Source organism: Neomonachus schauinslandi, chromosome 4 (genome assembly GCF_002201575.2).
Source record: "Neomonachus schauinslandi chromosome 4, ASM220157v2, whole genome shotgun sequence".
Taxonomy (NCBI): domain Eukaryota; kingdom Metazoa; phylum Chordata; class Mammalia; order Carnivora; family Phocidae; genus Neomonachus; species Neomonachus schauinslandi.
Window position 1 is genome coordinate 814,168 of NC_058406.1, and position 21,739 is coordinate 835,906.

The following is a 21,739-nucleotide window of genomic DNA, read 5'->3' on the forward strand; positions in this document are numbered from 1 at the left end:
CCACAGTGCATGCTCACACACATTCAGGCACACCCCTCACGCTCATATGCACACATGTCCACACATGTGCATGTTCACACGCACATACCACACGTGTCCATACATGCACGCTCACATGCACACACACGTCCACAGTGCATGCTCACACACATTCGGGCACACCCCTCATGCTCACACACACACACATCTACACACACGCTCACACGTGCATGCTCACACACACATCCACACATGCACGCTCACATGCATGCACACACTTATACTGCTCCCATGCTCATACTATCATACACATGTACACACACACACACACACACAGGGGCGAGCAGGCCCAGCAAGCAGGGTCCCGGATCCCAGGAGCCTGTCCTGGGTCTGAGGTCCTGGCAGTCAGTCGTGTCTCGGCCCAGCCCCATGGTCTACCCAGCCGGCAGTGCTTGAGGATGGGGGAGGGGCTGCCACCCCTGAGCCAGCTGTGGCCGGCCCTCCACGCGCCCCTTGTCTGCCAGGCTTACCGGTTGATCTCGGACTTGCAGACGAGCTCGAAGTTGTACTCCTTAGCCTTGGTGGGTTGGAAGATCACGTCAAGATGCAGCATTTCTAGTGGCAGGATTGTCCCAAACCCGTCATTGGGCTGAATGTCCACAAACTGGCAAATGGAAAACCATCGATGCCAAAGTGAAAACACAGTGGCTTTTGTGTATGAGCGAGTGTATGTGAGTATCTGGCTGTGCGTGTGTTTGTATGTATGTGAGTGTCAGCATTTTTGTGAGAATGTCTGTCTGTCTGTGATCACACGTGCATACGTGAGTTGTCTATATGTATGTATGTGATGTGTCTCTGTGTCTGCATGCATGGAGCACACGCATGTCTGTGTGCATTATGTCAGTGTGTTTACACACGTGTCTGCATATATATAAGTGGATGGCAGGGTCGGCAGCAGAGCGGCCCAGAGAGAGTTGAGGGCAGCCTGGTCTGAGCCTCATCTTGGCTGCCCTGCAGGGCCAGGTAGGCAAGAGTTCTGGAAGGAGGGGAGGGAGAGGAGTCTGGAGTCCTGCCGAGGTGTGGGCCAAAGAGGGAGAGACAGGCGGCGACAGAGAGCGTTGAGGCAAGGCGGGGATATGGGCAGTGGGGATGAGGAGGGGGACAGGGAGGGAGAGACCCAGGCGGAGGGGCCTGGAGGTGGGTGTGGGGTCCGGAGAGGCCCCCTGGTGCCGGGCATCTGGACCCTGGGGCGGCACCACCCTGGCCCACCCCCCAGCTTCCCGACCCTGTCCCCACCCCGTGCCCCTCCCCACCGAGCCAGGCACCTTGGGGAGCCCGACGAACCCAAACCCCTGGGGCAGGAGGCAGTGGTTGTAGAGGCTGATTTGTGTCCTGACGGCCTCGTAGACGGTGCAGTAGCCAAAGTCCACGGCTGAGGGGCGGAGCTCCAGGTCCGAGGTGGTGATCACAGCATGCACGGTAAACCCCACTGGCTTGAGCTGAAGTGCACAGGGCGAGCGCCTCCTGGTTACTTGCAGTCTGTTTCTGCAAATGTCTCCACGCACAAGAAAGGCAGAAGCATTGCTTCGACCTTGTGGCCAGACACAGGACTCTCTTTGAAAAGGCCACTTCCCTGTAGTTCCTGACTTGGGAGGACAGGAAAGCAGGTGCGAGAAAAGAGGGGAGGAGCCTCGGGTGGACGTGGTGTGGGGGGTGCGTGAGTGCACATGCGCGTGCACACACATGCACACACTGTGAGTGTGCATGTGGGCACGTGTGGGTTCCGGTGCTGGGGGGACACCCTGCCGGCCCTGCACAGCCCCCAGAGGTCTCTTCCTGATCCACAGACACCCTGTCTCATCGCACTGTGCAGGGGCTGCTGGGGTGGGAGACAGATCTGCTGGTCAGGCCATGGGAACCCGCCAGGGCCCTGCCTCCCCACGAGTGCCCAGCGTTCCTGGGGAGAGTCCCACGCAGACCTGGTCAGCCACCCAGATTGTCATTGGGGCCTCTAGGACTCTGCTTTCCTTGTCGAAATACTTCCCTGCATCTTCTGGGAGGGAGTGTCTGAAAGAGAGGATGCACTCAGCGTGGAGGAGGACCCTAAAACTGACCTGTGAGTGGGGCTACACAGCGTGCTCCCCAGGGTGCTCACCGTGGCAGGAACTTGAGCTGCACAGCGTAGGAGGACTGGGCCTGGATGTAGCCTGTCTCCGGCAGGAGCCCCATGTGCTCCCTCAGCTCCTTGCACACTTCGAACTTCAGACGCAGGGCTGCTTTCGACCTGCAGGACACCCAGGGACACCAGACAGCGACGCTGTGCGTCTGCGCCCATGAGACTGACACACTTCACACAACCCAGGCCCCACGGGTGCGCCGTGTGTTCAGGGAGCGTTCACAGCCCGGCTTGCTAAAGGGTGGCTTTCCTGAGGAGGAGTTCCTACAAACAGAAACCCTGCCATGGAAATACGGCCTCGGTCAATTCTCAGAAACCTGAGTGTTTTCTGGGAAGACTTTTGCGGGGCTAGGCACCGCCCAGTGGGAGGGCCTGGAGGGGTGTGGGCACAGGGGTGGGACCCCTGCCTGCCTGGGGCTCTGCCCTACTCCTGCCCAGGCCAAGGTTGGCCCCAACAGGCCTGGGGCCGCTTCCCTTGGTTTTGTCCCCTCCTCCAACGCTGGGGCAGCGGGAGGAGGCAGCGTAGGCCCCCCACCAACCACGTGGGGTGCCTGCTTCTAGTTAGTGCCTCGGGCTCCCAGGCCCCCATCTGGGCCCACCTGGAACCTTTCCTTTTTCTACCACAAAGGTCCCCCACTCCCCTGCCTGCCTTTCAGTCTCCACCAAACCAAGTGTCCTGGCCGACTGTCACAAACACACGCCCTGAGTTTACCCCACAGGCCGAGTGCTGCCCCCCACCCCTGGCCCTCCCCCAGAAAGTGGCTGCCCCAGGCACCCTGGGATAAACTGGCAGAGGCCGGCTAGCCCTAGTTTCCCAAACAAATCCACGGGAGCCCCTCCTGAGTCCCCTGACGTTTGTGGTCCTGGAGCCGAGACAGGCAAGTTCTCCACGGACGCAGGGTCACGGGGGAAGTCTGCGGGACTCCACACCTACCAGCTGGTTCTGTGCTGGAGGTGGCCTGTGAAACCCGGGGGCCTGGCATCAGCAGGTGCTGGGACCAGGCCTGTTTGGGGAACGAGAGCCCCCTGAGCGTTAACCGCGGCATTTGCCTACTTCTCTCCACCCAAGTTGTAGTTCAGTAAAAAGCTTTTAGATATTACTGCTCTGGTATCTGGAAGCCTTTGCAAAACCCTGTAGAGAGGAACTCGCTTCTTTCCTCCGGGCTCCACCCACTTTTCCTCTCATAGCTGTGCTCGGGCTCTCCTGTCTGTGTCCACGAGGTGCCGAGGACCTGGGCGCGGACGGGGTAGCATCCCCTTGTTGCTGGAGCTGCTCACCACAGACCCAGGGGTTGGAACAACACAGACTTATCCTCCTAGAGTTCTGGAGGTCAGAACCAGACACGGGTCCCACTGGCTAAGGCCCAGCTGTGGGCGGGGCTGCTTCCTTCTGAGGCTCCAGGGAGAATCCCTTTCCTGGCCCTTCCCCGGGTCTAGGGGCACCGCATCCCTGGCCGTGGTCCTGCCTCTGTCTTCCCATCTGATTCCCTCTGTGCCCGACTCTGGCCCTGCCACGCCTCCCGTGACGATGACCATGAGGCCGACCCCCGTGGGAGGTCCTCGGCTGACTTGCACATGTGGGTCCCCTGGGTCCGGGCTCACCGTGTGTGCACAAGGACGGACTCCTGGTACAGCCGGTCATACATACACGTCTTCAGATCTATGCTGGGCTTTGGCACCCAGACGGGCACATCGAGAGCAACACCCAGGACTCTGAAATACAACTGAGTTTGAAGGTGCAAAGTCAGCGACATGCACGGTCGGCAAAGCAGGGGATGCCGGTCAGTGCTAACGCGGCCCAGCCCCGGGGGTCCTGTAACTCTGAACAAGCATCCGAAGGTTAGTCGTTAAACCAGCCACGTTTTGGAGTTCTGTGGCAGTTCTCACGTCATATAATTTAAACAATCCTTTTTATTATCAAAATGTTTGAATATAAAAAGGTAGATTAGTATAATGGATTGTCATGTACCCATCCCACAGCTTCATGATGATCAACATTTTTAGCTGTTTAAAAAAACCCTTTCATTACAGAATAATGCATCTCACAGAGAGACGTACACTTTATAAAACTCTCCCAGCTAATACAGATGGGGGCTCAGAGGTCTCCAAAGGACCAGGGACAGAGGGAACCACTTTTTCCCCTTTGCAGCCGCTGGCTCCTCCCAGCCAAACCCCGAGTCCTAGGCCTCGGGAGGTTTGGGGGTCTGTGGGGGTCCTGTAGGGACAGGCTGTGCCCAGCAGCCCTCTCGGGCTGGGCAGGGGCCTGGCATGGGAGGCACTGTCCTGGGGTGGAGGCGGTGAGCCGAGGACTCCCCACACCTTCCTCCAGGACCCCCAGCCTAGGAAGGGGGCCACCAGCCCACAGGACGGGACTCATGACACTTAGAACACCCCAGCCAGCAGACCCTAGGCCCCAGGGTCTCTGGGGCAGAGACAAGAAGATTGCAGGATAAAGACAGCACATGTCAGTGGTCTGAGTGCTGGGGAAGGCGCGGAGGGCGTGAATAATGTGAACCACCCAGTAGGGGGATTTGCTTACAGCCTTACACACACGTGCACACGTCACGTCGATAAACTCAGTTTTGCCTTTGGTCACAACAAATACGTCAACAAATTAAACAGTTTGCAGATCATGTTCTCTGAGCAAAATTTAATAAACCTATAAGTAAATAAATTAATAACAAAAAGTAAAGAGTAAAAATGGCAATGACTTGGAAATGAGGAGAGGCATTTCTATGATCGAGAGCAGGGGCTGCGTGTGCGTGTGCCCGGACGTGTGTGTTGGCTATGGAGGCTACCATCTGTGCGCCAACTGGCTGCCAGGCGTGGGCAGCGCGGGCAGCTTCCTCGCAGGGTCGTGGTGGGGCGAGCGCAGAGGGGCGGGGACCCCAGGGCCCAGGGCCCGGCCCGTGCCGTGGTGCGGTACTCACTGTCGGGCACTGCTGATTCTTGAACACAACCTTGAACCTGGTTTGGACCTCTCCTGGGATGACCGGCGTGAAGATGACTGGCACTTTGATGGAGCTGAAGGGGCCAATCTCACCCTCTGTCACCTGCATGGGAAGAGAGATGCCACAGGTCAGTCAGGCTTCACGTTTCTATCAAGGCACTTCCCCCGTCTGCACGGGGGCCACGTCAGCACCACCCCTTGGAGGACTTGCTGCTCAGCGTCACAGCAGAAGCCCGGCCGTGTGTGTACTTGCCCTCTTGATGACCCGGGGCCCTTGCATGCGCGCACACACACACACTCCATGCTCCCGTGGGGGCGGCCCCACCCGTGTCTTCTCAGAGTGGACTCAGGGCCACTCCGCTGCTCCAGTCCTGCCAGCCCCGCTTGGGATGGGGGTGGCCGCAGGCTGTCTGGCAGTGCAAGCTGCCCAGAGGCTGCGAGTCCAGACAAGCCTCGTCTGGCCAAGTGGAAGGGCCGCCCTGGGTGGGGGGGAGCAGGTCAGGAGGGCATGGCTGGAGGAAGGGGGCCTGTGAGGCAGCGGGCCTTGCTAACCTCTCCCAGCGAGATCTCTGTCTGTTCCTCGTTGGGAGGCATGGTCACGACAGTGGTCACGGTCACTCCCTCTGATTCTGGAAGAGAAGCAGGTCCAGATGAGACGGCTGGCCGGGGTCCCAGGGGGATCTGGCCCCCCCCCCCCCCCGGGACCACCAGCTCCCAGCCAGCTCCCTCCCTCTGGCCTCCCTCCTCCCTCCCTCCTCTGCTTCAGGAGTAAGCACTATGACAGCCCAGGCCTGAGCCAGGGCAGACCCTGGGGTCACTGTTTCATTCTGCGTGGATGGTGGTTGGGGTCTCTTGGTGTCCCAGTGTGGAACTGTGCTGATCTGTTTGCTAAGAATGTGGCGAACTTTCATCAGTTCTAGAATCGGGCTCGTTAATGATTGCGAAGGCTTCCTTTAATCACGTGTCCACTGTTGTTCCCTGCGATCAGTCATGGGATATTTATTCACTTCTGGGATACGAGTTTAGATGTGTTTCAACATTTTAGAACGTTCTCAGCGAGTATGTCATTAAATACGACCGTTTCCCGACTCGAGGAGACAGATGAGACTTCCTCCCTCTGTCCTCCATGGCTTGTACCATGCTTTCATGTCTCCATGAAATTAGTCTGTCTGCAATTAGAAAGCTCCCTGGGGGGGCGCCTGGGTGGCTCAGTCGGTTAAGTGACTGCCTTCGGCTCCGGTCGTGATCCTGGAGTCCCGGGATCGAGTCCTGCATCAGGCTCCCTGCTTGGCGGGGAGCCTGCTCCTCCCTCTGACCCTCTCCCCTCTCATGAGCTCTCTCTCTCTCTCATTCTGTCTCAAATAAATAAAATCTTAAAAAAAAAAAAAAAAAAGAAAGCTCCCTGGGTCTCTCCTTAGCAATGTCGCTCTACAGTTTATCCCATTGATTGGGGTTCCCATTTCAATGATCACATTCTTACTTCTAGAAGTTTTATTGGGTTCAGTTTCCAACCTGCTTCATCTCCTTCTTCGTGATGGTTTTCCATGTATTTAGTGAGCACGCTTACTTTATGTTCAATGTCTGACAATATCAGTATCCGAAACCTGCAAGATCATAGCTCTCTGCTGTTCATGTGAGTTGAATGATTTCTTTTTCACCTCTTTTTATGAAGGAATCATTTACATGCAGTAAAATCCACCCATTTCAGTGTAACCTTCTGCAAGTTTTGACAAATGCATACAGTGTGCACCCACCACCACAGTCGTGACACGGAACAGGTCCATCACCCCCATGCCCCTGTGCGCCCCTTTGTAGCCAACCCTTCCCCCCGTCCCTGGGAGCCACTCATCTGTATAGTTTTGCCTTTCCCAGAGTGCCATGCAAATGGACTCACGATTTGCGGTTTTTGAGCCTGATCTTTCGCTGACCATGGATGCTTCTGAGATTCGCGCATGTGGCGTGCATCACTAGCTCAGTCCCTGGCGGCAGGGGTGCGCCAGAGTGCTCACCCGTCAGCAGACACCGGGCGGGCTGGTTTGTGGCAGTTACAAATAAACCCTCTGGAAATGTTCACATACAGTTTTCCCTTCGAATACAGGTTTTCCGTTCTCTTGGTCAATACCTGGCAGTGAGGCGTCTGGGCTGTATGATGTTTGCTCAACTTGGCAAGAAAGTGTTAAACTCTTCCGAGTGGCCACACACCAGCAGCTCGGATGGGGTCACAGCTGCTCCTCACCAGCACTTGGTGTTGCCAGCTTTTTGCCTTGTTTTTGGTTTGGATCTAGCTGTCCTAACAGGTGTGTAGTGGAATTCCACTGTGGTTTTAATTTGCGGTTCTTTCACGGTTAATGATGCTGTGCTGAAATGGTGTCCACAGATCTTCTTTGGTAAGATAAGTTTTTTGCTCATTTTTAAAAAAAGCTTTTATTTTTATTTATTTATTTGAGAGAGAGAGCAGGGGAGGGGCAAAGGGAGAGGGAGAAAGAGAGAATCCCCAGCAGACTCCCTGCGGAGCACAGAGCCCAATGTGGGGCTCGATCCCATGACCCTGAGATCATGACCTGAGCCAAAACCAAGAGTACGCTTAACTGGCTGAGCCACCCAGGCACCCTTTCTGCCCATTTTTAAACCGGGTTATTTGTTTTCTGAGTTTTGAAAGTTCTTTACATATTTTGGGCATGTTCTTTATCAGACATGTAATTTGCTAATATTTTCTACCAATCTGTGGCTTACCTTTTCATTCTCTTAGCATTATCTTTAGAAGAGCAGATATTTTTAGTTTTGATGAAGTCCAGGTTATAACTTTCATTTTTATTTTATTATTTATTTTATTTTTTTCATCATGAGAAGTGGATTCCTTCAGCCCACCCCCTATTTCCCCCATCCCCCCACCTCCCCCTCTCTGGTGACCGTCAGTGTGTTCTCTGTAATTAACAGTCTGTTTCTTGGTTTGCCTCTCTTTTTTTCCCTTTGCTCATTTTTTTTTTCTTAAGTTTCACATGAGTGAGATTATATGGTATTTGTCTTTCTTTGACTTATTTTGCTTAGCATAATACTCTCTAGATCCATCCATGTCGTTGCTAATGGCAAGATTTCATTCTATTTTATGACTGAGTGATTTTCCATTGTGTATATATATATAATATATAATATATTATATATTATTATTATAATATATTATATATTATATATAATATATATATATATATACACACCATTTTTTAATCTATCTATTGGTGGGCTCTTTGGCTGCTTCCATAGTTTGGCTATGGAGACAATGCTGCTATAAACAGGGCTGCATTATCCCTTTGAATTAATATTTTTGTATTCTTTGGTAAATACCTAGTACTAAAATTGCTGGGTCATAGGGTAGCTCTATTTTTAACTTTCTGAGGAACCTCCACACTGTTTTCCAGAGTGGCCGCACCAGTTTGCATTCTCACCAACAGTGCACGAGGGTTCTGCTTTCTCTGCATCCTCGCCAACATCTGTCATTTCTTGACTTGTTAATGTTAGCCATTCTGACTGGTGTGAGGTGGGATCTCATTGTGGTTTTGATTTGAATTTCCCTGATGTTGAGTGATGTTGAGCATCTTTTCATGTGTCTGTTGGCCATTTGTATGTCTTTTTTGGAGAAATTTCTATTCGTGTCTTCTGCCCATTTTTTGAATTAGATTATTTGTCTTTTGGGTGTTGAGCAGTATCAGTTCTTTATATATTTTAGATACTAACCCTTTATCAGATATGTCATTTGCAAATATCTTCTCCCATTTGGTAGACTTTTAGTTGTACGGTTGCTTCTTTTGCTGGGCAGAAACTTTTTATTTTTGTGTAGTCCCAAAAGTTTATTTTTACTTTTGTTTCCCTTGCCTCAGGAGACAATATCTAGAAAAATGTTGCTATGGTCGATATCAAAGAGGTTACTGCCTGTGCTCTCTTCTAGGATTTTGATGGCTCCACATCTCACATTTAGGTCCTTAATCCATTTTGCGTTTATTTTTATGGTGTAAGAAAGTGGTCCAGTTTCCTTCTTCTGCATGTGGCTGTTCCATTTTCCCAGCACCATTTGTTGAAGAGACTGTCTTTTCCCCATTGGATATTCTTCCCACCTTTGTTGAAGATTAATTGGCCATATAATTGTGGGTTCATTTTTGGGCTTTCTATCCTGTTCTACTGATCTATGTGTCTATTTTTGTGCCAGTACCATACTGTTTTGATCACTACAGCTTTGTAATATAACTTGAAATCTGGAAGTATGATACCTTCAGTTTTGTTTTTCTTTTTCAAGATTGCTTTGGCTATTCAGGGTATTTTGTGGTTCCACACAAATTTTAGGATTATTTGTTCTACCTCTGTGAAAAATGCTGATGGTATTTTGGTAGGGATTACATTAAATCTGTAGATTGTGGGATACCTGGGTGGTTCAGTAGGTTAAGGGGCTGCCTTCAGCCCAGGTCATGATCCCAGGGTCCTGGGATCGAGCCCCGCATCGGGCTCCCTGCTCAGTGGGAAGTCTGCTTCCTCCTTTCCCTCTGTTTCTCCCCCTGCTTGTGCTCTCTTGTTCATGCATGCTCTCTCTCAAATAAATAAATAAATAAATAAATAAATAAATAAATAAATAAATAAATAAAATCTTTTAAAAAAAGGTACAAAAAATCTGTAGATTGCTTTGGGTAGTGTAGACATTTTAACAATATTTGTTCTTCCAATCCATGAACATGGAATGTCTTTCCATTTCTTTGTGTCATCTTGAATTTCTTTCATCAGTGTTTTATAGTTTTCAGAGTACAGGTCTTTCACCTCTTTGGTTAAATTTCTTCCTAGATATTTTATTGTTTTTGGTGCAATTATATGTGGCATTATTTTCTTTCTTTTTTTAAAAGATTTTATTTATTTGACAGAGAGAGACACAGTGAGAGAGGGAACACAAGCAGGGGGAGTGGGAGAGGGAGAAGCAGGCTTCCCGCTGAGCAGGGAGCCCGATGTGGGGCTCGATCCCAGGACCCTGGGACCATGACCTGAGCCGAAGGCAGACGCTCAACCACTGAGCCACCCAGGCGCCCCGGTGGGATTGTTTTCTTAATTTCTCTTTCTACTACTTAATTATTAGTGTATAGGAATGCAACAGATTTCTGTACAATGAGTTTGTATCCTGCAACCTTACTGAATCCCTTTAGCAGTTCTAGTAGTTTTTTTGTGGAGTCTTTATGGTTTTCTATATATAGTACTATCATGTCATCTGCAAATAGTGAAAGTTTTACTTTTTTGTTACCAATTTGGATGCTTTTTATTTCTTTTTCTTGTTTGATTGCTGTGGCTAGGACTTCCAGTACTAAGTTGAAGGAAAGTGGTGAGAGTGGACATCCTTGTCCTGTTCCTGACCTTAGGGAAAAAGCTCTCAGTTTTCTACCATTGAGTATGATGTTGGCTGTGGATTTTTCACATAAAGCCTTTATCATATTGAGGTATATTCCCTCTAACCCTCCTTTGCAGAGGGTTTTTATCATGAATGGATGTTCTACTTTGTCAAATGCTTTTTCTGCATCTATTGAAATGAACATATGGTTATTATCCTTTCTCTTATTGGTGTGACATATTATGTTGATTGTTTTGTAAATACTGAACCACTCCTGCATCCCTGGAATAAATCCTACTTGATCACAGTGAATGATTCTTTTAATGCATTGTTGCATTCGGTTTGCTAATATTTTGTTGAGGATTTTTGCATCTATGTTCATCAGGGATATTGGCCTGTTGTAGTTCTTTTTCTTTGTGCTGTCTTTATCTGGTTTTAGTATCAGGGTAATCCTGGCCTCATAGAATGGATTAGGGAGTTTTCCTTCCTTTTCTATTTTTTGGAATAGTTTAAGAAGAATAGGTATTAACTCTTCTTTTTTTTTTTTTTAAGATTTTGTTTATTTGACAGAGAGAAACACAGCGAGAGAGGGAACACAAGCAGGGGGAGTGGGAGAGGGAGAAGCAGCTTCCCGCTGAGCAGGGAGCCCAATGCAGGGCTCGATCCCAGGACCCTGGGATCATGACCTGAGCCAAAGGCAGACACTTAACAGCTGAGCCACCCAGGCATCCTGATATTAACTCTTATTTTAATGTTTGGTAGAAATCCACCTGTGAAGGGGCCCCTGGGTGGCTCAGTCGGTTAAATGTCTGCCTTCGGCTTGGGTCATGATCTCAGGGTCCTGGGATTAAGCCCCTTGTCGGGCTCTCTGCTCAATGGGGAGCCTGCTTCTCCTTCTCTCTCTACTCCTTCCCTCCTGCTCATGCTCACTCTCTCAAATAAATAAAAAAATATGAAAAAAAAAATAAAGAAATCACCTGTGAAGCCATCTGGCCCTGGACTTTTGTTTGTTGGGAGATTTTTGATCACAGATTCAATTTCATTGCTGGTAATTTGTTCAAATTTTCTATTTTTTCCTGCTTTAGTTTTGGAAGGTATATGTTTCTAGGAATTTATCCATTTCTCCAGGTTGTCCAATCTGTTGGCATATAGGTTTTCTTTTTCTTTTCTTTCTTTTTTTTAAAAAAATATTTTATTAATTAATTTATTTGAGAGAGAGAGAACACAACAGGAGGGGCAGAGGGAGAGGGAGAAGCAGACTCCCCACCGAGCAGGGAGCTTGACGTGGGACTCAATCCCAGGACCCTGAGACCATGACCTGAGCCGAAGGCAGACGCTTAACCAAGTGAGCCCCCCCAGATGCCCCAGCATTTGGTTTTCATAATATTCTGTTAAATTGTTTGGATTTCTGTGGTGTTGGTTGTTATTTCTCCTCTTTCATTAGTGATTTTATTTCTCTCTCTCTCTCTCTCATCTGGCTAGAGTTTTTCCCCGGTTTTGTTCATCTTTTCAAAGAACCAACTCCTGGTTTCATTGATCTGTTCTACTGTTTGTTTTTTTTGAGTTTCTATATCATTTATTTCTGTTCTAATCTTTATTATTTTCTTCCTTTTGCTGGGTTTGGGCTTCATTTGTTCTTCTTTTTCTAGCTCCTTTAGGTGTAAGTTTAGGTTGTTTGGGACTTTTCTTGCTTCTGGAGTTAGGCCTGCTCTAAACTTCCTTCTTAGAAGTTCTCTTGCTGCATCCCAAAGCAGGGGATAATTTTTTAAAAATGGATCACACTTTTGATGTCATATCTAAAAAATCTTTGCCCAACACGATTACACAGATTTTCTCCTATGTTTTGTTTTAGAAGTTTTATGTTTTACATTTAGGTCTATGATTTATTTTGAGTAGTTTTTGTTTACAGCGTGAGGAATGGGTGGAGGTTCATTTTTGGGGGGCATATGTTTATCTAATTAAGGTCCCATTTGTTGAAAATACTGTTGTTTTTTTTCTTCCGAGGAGTTAGTGTTGCGTCTCTAGTGCAGATGCACTGGCCGTGTTTGTGCAGGGCTGTTCTGGACTCTGCTCCGTCCCGTCGCACCTCTGTGGCCTCTGTGTCCCCCATGCCACCACCACACTCTCGTCACCGTGGCTTAGAGCAGGTCCTGAAATCAGGCAGTCCGAGTCTCCCAACTTTGTTCTTCTGTTTCACAATTGCTTTGGATATTTTAGGTCCTTTGGGTATCCGTACGATTTCAGAGTTAGCTGTCGGTTTCCGCAGACCTGACTGGTGGCAGTTCTGTGGGGCAGCTTGGTCCCAGGCGCTGCCGGCTGGAGTCTGAATTGGCACCAATGTTGAAAAAGAACTTAAGGGGCGCCTGGGTGGCTCAGTTGGTTAAGCGACTGCCTTCGGCTCAGGTCATGATCCTGGAGTCCCGGGATCGAGTCCCGCATCTGGCTCCCTGCTCGGCAGGGGGTCTGCTTCTCCCTCTGACCCTCCCCCTTCTCATGTGCTCTCTCTCTCTCATTCTCTCTCTCTCAAATGAATAAATAAAATCTTTAAAAAAAAAAAAAAAGGAACTTAAGATGAGCGAACAAGAGAGAGGCAGCCAGAATGCCGCGGGTGGGCCCTGCAGACATGCAGGCAGGAAGGGTCGTGGCCGGGGGCACGCTGGCACACACCCCGGAACCCACACTTGTGACTGGGGGCAGCGGGTCTGTGACGCGAGGCGTGTACATGAAGGCGGACGCCACACAGCAGAGGAAACAGGAAGAGCAGCTCACACAGCGGCGCGAGCAACAGGACTCCTGGGAGAAATCCGCTGCTTCTGGATGTGTGCGGAAGGGATTCTGTCCAGGGAGGCTGGGCCCACGGGGAATGCTCTTCCTCCTCCCGCCGGGGGCTCGGGGCTGCTGGGGGGAGCCGCCTGTTTCTTGGCTCTTCGGTAAACTGTCCTCACATATTACGTGCTGCTCGGTACTGGCTGAGCTGGGGGTGGCCCCAGGCGGCCCAGTGCCCCCATGACCCTGTCCGCGGAGCTTCCCGGTCTTCCTCCGTCCAGCTGCTGCACCCCTGGGGCAGGGCTCCTCAACCGTCCCAACAAGGACCCCCAAGCCTCCGGTGGCCAGCCTGGTGGTCCAGAGCTGGGAGTCCCTTTAAATACTGTGCTAGCTTAACTGTGACTGCAAATTTCAGTCCACCCCACAACCAGTATTTATTTGAATGTATATATTTCCTTATTTACTATCACTTAACATCAAAGTCCTAGAAAAACACGGCGTAGTCCAGCCCTCTGGCACCACGTGGGCTGATCAGAGCCTCCCAGGAGGCAGCAGGTGTCTGCCCCCCCGTGCCCAGCTCACCTGTGGGGCGCCCCTTTTCCTGCTCCTTGCTGTCCCGCTTCCCAGACTCCTTCCGGCTTGGCCTGTCTGTGGGAAAGGACTCGTTGCCCTCGATCTGTTGCTCAGAAATGCTGGTGATGATTTTATCGTACAGGCTTTTATCTTCATCTGCGAACACACTGCTCTAAAAAGGAACGTGACACTCTTACCAGCAGCTTCCCATTTGCCTTCCCCACTCAGCTGCCCGGACGCCTGTTGCCAGGAGGGCCACGTGGAGAACCTGGCCATGATCCTCCTCCCCGGCTCCCTCTCTGTCCTGAGCCAGGCATGCAGACCACAGCAGCAGCTGGCCCAGGGGCTCAGGGCCCGACCACCTGTCTCGAACCCAGGTTGGCTCCTTGCTTCTCCACGGGCACTGATGCTGGGTCTTGTGTCCTGCTATGTGCTGGGCTCCAGCATGCAGCCCATTCCGCGGTCTCCCTCCATGCTGACGCTCCATCCTCCTTTCCTGGGACTCCTGGCTCCTCTCCCCATGTGGGGTCGGTGCCCCAGGTTCTGGCTCCACACTCTCCTGACTGCAGCTCAGCTCAGATGCCGGCAGGCCTGAGCGCTGACCCAGCCTGTGCCCCTCTCCTCACCCACCATTCTCCTGGCCCTGCTCTGGGTTCACACCCCAGCGCCTCCCACCCCAGCCCCCACCCCACTGGTCCCCTCCCTCCCTGGGGAAGACACTTCCAGGGCCTTTGCTGAGACTCCTTCACGACTGGACTGAAACCGTAAAGTAGCTCAGTGCTTCTTGTAGGAAGTTTCTCCCATGCCCATCTTTATCACCGACAGACCTCCCAGTGCCCATGGGTGGGACGGCAGTTGTCTGCACAGACGGGGTCCCACCTGTGTCACTCTGAGTTGTTCCCATTAACTTGGCAGTATGCCCACACAGCCTTCCTATGAAAAGACCTTTGGAAAAGGCGCAGGAATGCCCAGGGTTTGCCTGTGGCTTTTGGGCCGTGTCCTCTTGGCTGGTCGGCCCCAGGCTGGGGCTTCACAGGTGCATCAGGAGAAAGGTGGGTCCCTGCGGCTCTCAGGCCTGGAGCTCTTGGCCAGCGCCCTGTCGGCTGCCACCACTCGAGAGGGGTCGGGGTCTCTGTTGCCACTGCACCTGCCAGGTGGCCCCAGGTGGCCCCTTACGGAGCCCAATCTCTCCCACGTCGCCTGATGATGACTCCCAGCCCTGTGTTGAGACTCCTTCCTGTCACTGCTGGTTTTATACCCACAGGACTATCTTGGGTCGGAGGGGAGCATCACACCCACCCCTGGCTGAGAAGCCGGGGCTAGTGATTGGGGGCAGGCAACACACTCACTATTTTCATGACCGACTGGGAGACGTCTATCTCACAGGACTCTGAGGCTGGAAGAAACTTGAACTTGGTGCCCAAGCCCCCGATGTTGGTCAGTGTGATGGTCCGGGACGTCGTCTCCCCCACCACATAGCTGCCAAAGTCGATGAGCTCCTTGTCAAGGGACAGCTGCCGAAAGACCCAGGGATGAACCAGGGTGACTGCCAGGCAAGCTCTCCTCTCCCACCTGCTGCCCTGCAGCCCTGAGGGGACCCAGGAGCTCTGGCCCCTTCCTCTTGCGCGAGGCTGAGTCCTGTATCTGGTTCCAGCGGGGCCTTTGCACACCTCAGGGACACAGTCCACATCCTAGAAATCGTTGGTCTGTGGATTGATCGTGACAATTTGGGAGCTCCTGGGTTCCAATCTAAGAAGTTAGCTAAAAAGAAATGAGCGATCAAGCCATGAAAGGATGGAGAAATCTCAAGTGTACATTAGTAAGGGAAAGAACCTGAAAAGGGTACATGCAGGGGGTGCCTGGGTGGCTCAGTCGTTAAGCGTCTGCCTTCGGCTCAGGTCACGATCCCAGGGTCCTGGGATCGAGCCCCGCGTCGGGCTCTCTGCTCCGCGGGAAGCCTGCTTCTCCCTCTCCCACTCCCCCTGCTTGTGTTCCCCTTCTCGCTGTGTCTCTGTCAAATAAATAAATAAAATCTTTAAAAAAAAAAAAAGGGTACATGCGGTGATTCCAACTGTATGGCGTTCTGGAAAAGGCAAAATTAAGGAGACAGTAAAGAGATCAGTGGCTGCCAGCAGTTTGGGGAGAGGGAGGAAGGGGCAGGCGGCGCGCCGGGGCTCTGGGGCAGGGAAACTACCGCGAGTGACTGCAGTGACGACGTGTCGTTAGAGCTTTGTCCAAAGCACAGAATGCACGGCCGCGCGCGACCCTCTCGCAGACCAGGCAGCCCACGACACCGCGACTTGTCCGCGCCGCGTGTCCAACCTCACAAATGGCCCCTGGGGGCAGGGGCACGTGGGAAATCTCTGCAGCTGCCCCTCACGTTTGATGTGAGCCCAAACCTGCTCTAAATAATAAAGTCTATTGAAAAATATATCATTTGGGAGTTTGAGGAAATCTCAGGATGGAACGCGGGATGTCACCAAACAATCTCGCTTGGTCACAGTTTGAAGAAACAACCTGGCTAGAAAGCAGGGAGAAGGTCCTGAGCTGAGTCGCTCCAGGGAGGCGTGGAGTCCGGGGCTGAAGGCCACAGCACGGGGTGTGGAGCTGGGGGCCCAGCGTGGGGCTCTGCTGCTTCCGCAGGGCGGGCATGCTGGTCCACACTGCAGGGCGCTGGGGTGGGCCACGCTCTTGCTGTTGGACTGGAATTGGCGGGTGAGCAAGGGGAGGAGCCTGGACGGTCCACACGGCCCCGCGCTGGAGGTGGAGGTGCAGATACGAAGGTCTGGGAGCACCGATATACCAGCACAACAGCCACTCCTTCTGTGCAGATACCAGTTCCTTTCTTTTCTTTTTTAAAGATTGATTTCTTTATTTGAGAGAGAGGGCGCACGCGCGTGCACATGAGCAGGGGAGGGGGCGCGGTGAGGGGCAGAGGAAGAGAGAGACTTAAGCAGATTCTGCGCTGAGCATGGAATCGGATGCGGGGCTCAATCTCATGACCCTGAGATCACAACCTGAGCCGAAATCAAGAGTGGGAAGCTGAACCAACTGCACGCCCAGGCGCCCCCCGGTTACTGGTTACTGACGGCACTCTCCAGCCCAAGGAACCGGGCTGTCTGGAGAAAGGACTCACTCTAGGCGGGGGCAGGAGGTGCGCAGATGAGCCTGGCGCGTTTTCTGGTATTAGAAAGAGAGGAAGCTTCGCGACAGAAGTTCTGAGCACAGTCATAACCGTATGGCAGAGGGAACGGGAGCCGGCTGAATTGCTCCCAGGAAAAATGTGAGCAGCAACAGAAGGCTGTATTTGACTCTAATTCACAGAGTGAAATAAAGAAATGATTTTATAAATTAATGAATGTGGAAGAGATAAATCTCCCTTACAGAAGCATTCCAAATAATTCACGTATCTGGCTACTCAATCCTCAGTGAGCCGGAGTGCGCCTCCCGCCCCTCATGTCCTCCCCCAGACCTCAGTATGGCAGGAGGGCGGCAGAGGAGAAACCTCACAGTGAGGAAACCTGGCGGCCACACCGAGTCAGGTGATGAAGGTCACGTCGCACCGTGGAAAACAGTATGGAGGTTCCTCAAAAAGTTGAAAATAGAGCTACCACACGATCCAGCAATTGCTCTCCTGGGTATTTACCCCAAAGACACAGATGTAGTGAAAAAAAGGGCCACATGCACCCTAATGTTCATAGCAGCAATGTCCACAAAAGCCAAACTATGGAAAGAGCCCAGATGTCCATTGACAGATGAATGGATAAAGAAGATGTGGTATATATATACAATGGAATATTATGCAGCCATCAAAAGGAATGAGATCTTGCCATTTGCAACGACATGGATGGAACTGGAGGGTATTATGTTGAGTGAAATAAGTCAAACAGAGAAAGACAATTATCATATGATCTCACTGATATGAGGAATTCTTAATTGCAGGAAACAAACTGAGGGTTGCTGGAGTGGGGGGTGGGGTGGGAGGGATGGGGTGACTGGGTGATAGACACTGGGGAGGGTATGTGCTCTGGTAAGCGCTGTGAATTGTGTAAGACTGATGAATCACAGACCTGTACCTCTGAAACACATAATGCAATATATGTTAAGAAAAAAAAAAAAGAAACTGTCATATTAACTAACATAAGATGTTAATAGGGGAACCTGGCTGTGGGGTTAGCTAGGATTGCATTTTTTCCGTAATGCTAAAACTATTCTAAAAAAGTCATTTAAGAAAAAGCCGAGCTAGCATCCCCCTCGCTGGGGAGTCACGAAGATCCAGAGGACACGCTCACGCTCAGAGGGTCTGGCAAGGCGGCCGCCGTCCCAAAAGATACCAGTGTGCTGTACGCGCTTCCTTCCGGGGGGGGGGGGGAGTGCATCCTCCAGGGCACGCCTCCCCTCGCCCTCATGGTCCGTTGGCAACTGGCCATCTGGGCGCCGGCTAAGAATGTCGTGTGCAGGCTGCCTCCCCGTGAGGCTTTTCTGGAAGTTTGGAAGCCCAGGGGCCCCTCTCTCCTCTGTGCCCCTGCAGGATAGAAGCTGCTGAGGGAGACCAGACAGAACAGCCTGTGTGTGTATGTGGGTGTGCAGTGTGTGTGTGTGTTTTCGGGGGTGTGTGAGTACGAATGTGTGTGTATTCATGTGTGGCCGCCAATGGTGGGGTGTGGACTGTGTGGGTATGCGTGTGTGTATGGAGTAGGGGGGCAGGTGACCTGTCTCCTGGTTATAGGTCACCAGACTTCCAGAGGCCACATCTGGACAGGATGCAGGGGGCCCTCCCCAAGCATGCTGAGCTGGAGGCAGGGCCTGGGTGGGCCTGGGTTGCTGCCCTGGGCAGGGGCTGTGTGTTCTGAGTGTGGGGGTGATAGAAGGTCACGCGTGAAACCGGGTGGCTGGAGGGCTGCCCTGCGGGGCCCCCCGTGTGCCCCTCTAGCCGTTCTCCCTTCTTCCTGTTCATGACAGGGCCCCTGAGCTTCAGCGGGACATGGAGCTGCCCGGTAAAGACTCTACTGCCCCGTCTACCCTGCAGCCAGGGGTCATCACGTGACCGTCACCTCCGGCTCACGCGGGCGACCTCGCCTTCCCCCCTCCGACTGGGAAGGGACAAGTCTTGGAAGCCATCTGGGAGGGTGGCAGGGCAGCACGCCGGCCAGACCCTCACCTCTGGGGCAGAAACAAGCCCCTGCTCAGCGAGGCCACAGTGTTGGGTATGTTCGTCACAGCAGCTCCCCCTGATGATTCCCTGAGCAAAGTGCCGAAGAGCCCAGAGGACACGAGGACCCTGTGCTGGGCATACCTGCCTGGGGGATGCTGGCCATCTATGTACTTGGCGACGGGCTGGGCCAGCAGATGACAGGCTTCCTGCTGTCCGGCCTTTCCCCAGGGCCGAGTCCGGGGTCTGAAGCTCGACTCCACCACGTGTCGCTCTTTCTGGGGGCCCGTTCCCCAGCAGATAGTGTGCCCCATGCCGTGGGCCACTCTGAGGAGAAGGTGGTATCCACACAGCATGGGGGCGGCTTGCCAGCCCGGGAGCGGTGGTTGTCCTGGAGGCAGGAGGCGCCGGCAAACGTGGGCTCTCCACGGCCTCGGCGAGGCTCGGCAGCCCCCAGCGCAGCTGCCATGGCCCGGGTCCACAGCGCACAGGCTGTGTGTGAACCCACGCAGGGGCCCAGGGCGGCCACGGCCACGGCGGGGTAGTGTGAGTGCCAAGAATGGAGACTAAACGATCAAAACATGGAATACGCAAAACCCATGAATCCATGAGGAAACAGGAAGAAAGAGAAGCTAATTGCCACCATCGCAAGTGATAATTGTCCCAACTCCTCCTTACACTAAAGACCAGTAAACAAGTGAAAACACAGAGAAGGCAACAACTTAGTGCAGAAAACAGCACTATCGGCCTTCCCGGTGGGACGGGAGGCCCAGGGGCTGACACCCGGGAAACTCGGTTGCCCCAGGAGACTCGTCCGGCCTAAGGAAGGGGCTGCTTCAGGCAGGAGGCATTGCTAAAACCGTGAGGTGATGGCCACGCTCGCTAGGGAGGTGGCAGTTGGTGCCATGCTGGGGTTCCAGACACGGTGTGGGCTGTTGCCACATTACCAGGAGACTGGTCTTGGTGTCAGCCCCAGTGGCAGGCGGGAGAAAGACTCAGGGGACTCAGAGATATGACAACGGGGTGTCAAGTCTGAAGGAAAGCAAGCAGAGCCTAGGGGACCGTGGGCGGGCCACCACCAGTGGACCAGCATCTGCATCACGGGGGCCCGGCAGTGGGAGACGAGGAATATGGCCCGAGACTCCCAAGCTGGATGAAAGACGTGAATATAAACGTCAAAGCAGCTCTCTGAACTCGGAGTAAGATGAACCCAAAGAGACCCACTCAGGGACACACTATAATCAGACCTTTGAGACAGAGGGGGAGAGAGGTGACCCAGTGCACACGAGGCCACAGCAAGATTGTCAGGAGATTTCAGAGACTCCGGAGGCCAGAGGGCAGTGGGCTGACATGTACAAAAGGCCAAAAGGGAAAAACTGTCAACGAAAAGCCCTTCTCCAGCAAAACTGTCTTTCCAAAGTGAGAGAAACCAGGCCATTCCCAGATGAACAAAAGCCGAGGGCCTTGCAGGAAATGTGCCCGGAGCCCGGAGGCCAGAGACCCAGGGACTTGTCACTGGAAGCCACCAGGAGAAATACAGCCTCAGTAAAGGTGAGCACACGGACAACATAAAATCTAGTGTTCTTGTCAAGGTGTTTTAAGTGTGGGTTTTATTCTCTACACGATTTAAGAGACTAATGCTTTTTTTTTTAAGCAGGTATTAGTATAAGAGCTAATGTTATTGTCACTTTGGTTTGTAATCCACGTTTTGTTTTCTACATAAATTAAGAGACTAATGCATTTCAAACATTATGAGTTTGTGGTTTTGGACACACAGTCACAGAGAAGTAATTCTGTGACATTAACACCGGAAAGGGGTGGGGGCCGAGCTGTAAGGAGCAGATCGTCTATACACTACCGAACTGAAGCCGGTGGAAGTTTTCTAAGGGGGGGGGGGGGTGTTGAGTGTTATGATGTTGCTGGTTTACTGGAAGTGGATCAGCAGAAGAGACAGACAGATGGACAGACCAAGCAAATGTGGCAAACGTCGACAGGGATGGGATCCAGACAGCACACAGATGTTCAGTGCTTTTTTTCCTGCTTTTCCTTATGTTCGAAATTTTTCTTAATTAAAAAAAGGATCAGCGGTGACTACACGTATCACAATGAGCACTGAGTAAGGTATGGAACTGCCGAATCAATGTTGTACACCTGAAACTAATAGAACATTGTATGTCAACTATACTTCACTAATAAATATTAAAAAATAAATTAAAAGGTTTTAAAAAGAATCAGTTCCGCATAGCAAAGGCAGACAAGATGAAAAGGCAGCCTACAGAATGGGAGAAAATATTTGCCATCCAAAATATATAAAGAACTCATATAACTCAATAGTGAAAAAACAGTTTGATTAAAATTGGGAAGGGGACCTGAAAGGACATTTTTCTTTTTTTAAATAGAGAATAAAATTAAGGCAGTTCTTATTGACGGGGTGATCAGGTGGGCAATCCCCAGGGGTACTACACAGCTCTTCTCCACGCCCCTAAACACACACTCTTCTAAAGGAGACTTGCGGACGGCCAGCAGGCACCTGGAAATCACTCCATGTTGCTCATCATCAGGGAAACACAAGTCAACCCACAACGAGGCGTCACCTCACAGCTGTCAGAAAAGCTAGAATCAGAAACCCTAGAAACAACAGGTGTTGGTGAGGACGTGGAGAAAGGAGAACCAAGCTGGTGCAGCCAGGCTGGAGAACAGTGCGGAGTTTCCTCAAAAGGTTAAAAATAGACCTACCCTGCGATCAGCAATTTCACTTCCGGCAATATGCCCAAGGAAATGAAACCA

The 21,739-nt window shown here is 51.8% G+C and overlaps 1 protein-coding gene across 1 annotated transcript in view; it reads right to left on the bottom strand.

Moving 5' to 3' along the window:
- The window catches only part of CFAP74 (cilia and flagella associated protein 74), a 53,695-nt gene that overhangs the window by 9,733 nt on the left and 22,223 nt on the right, over window positions 1-21,739 (bottom strand). Inside the window, exons 16-24 of the mRNA XM_021684355.1 lie at window positions 15,150-15,314; window positions 13,810-13,972; window positions 5,658-5,728; window positions 5,086-5,208; window positions 3,758-3,879; window positions 2,135-2,263; window positions 1,959-2,046; window positions 1,305-1,478; window positions 510-643 (exon numbers count right to left, since the gene is read on the bottom strand). Of these exons, the coding sequence (XP_021540030.1) occupies window positions 510-643; window positions 1,305-1,478; window positions 1,959-2,046; window positions 2,135-2,263; window positions 3,758-3,879; window positions 5,086-5,208; window positions 5,658-5,728; window positions 13,810-13,972; window positions 15,150-15,314 (1,169 nt within the window). The remainder of the gene's footprint in view (window positions 1-509; window positions 644-1,304; window positions 1,479-1,958; window positions 2,047-2,134; window positions 2,264-3,757; window positions 3,880-5,085; window positions 5,209-5,657; window positions 5,729-13,809; window positions 13,973-15,149; window positions 15,315-21,739) is intronic.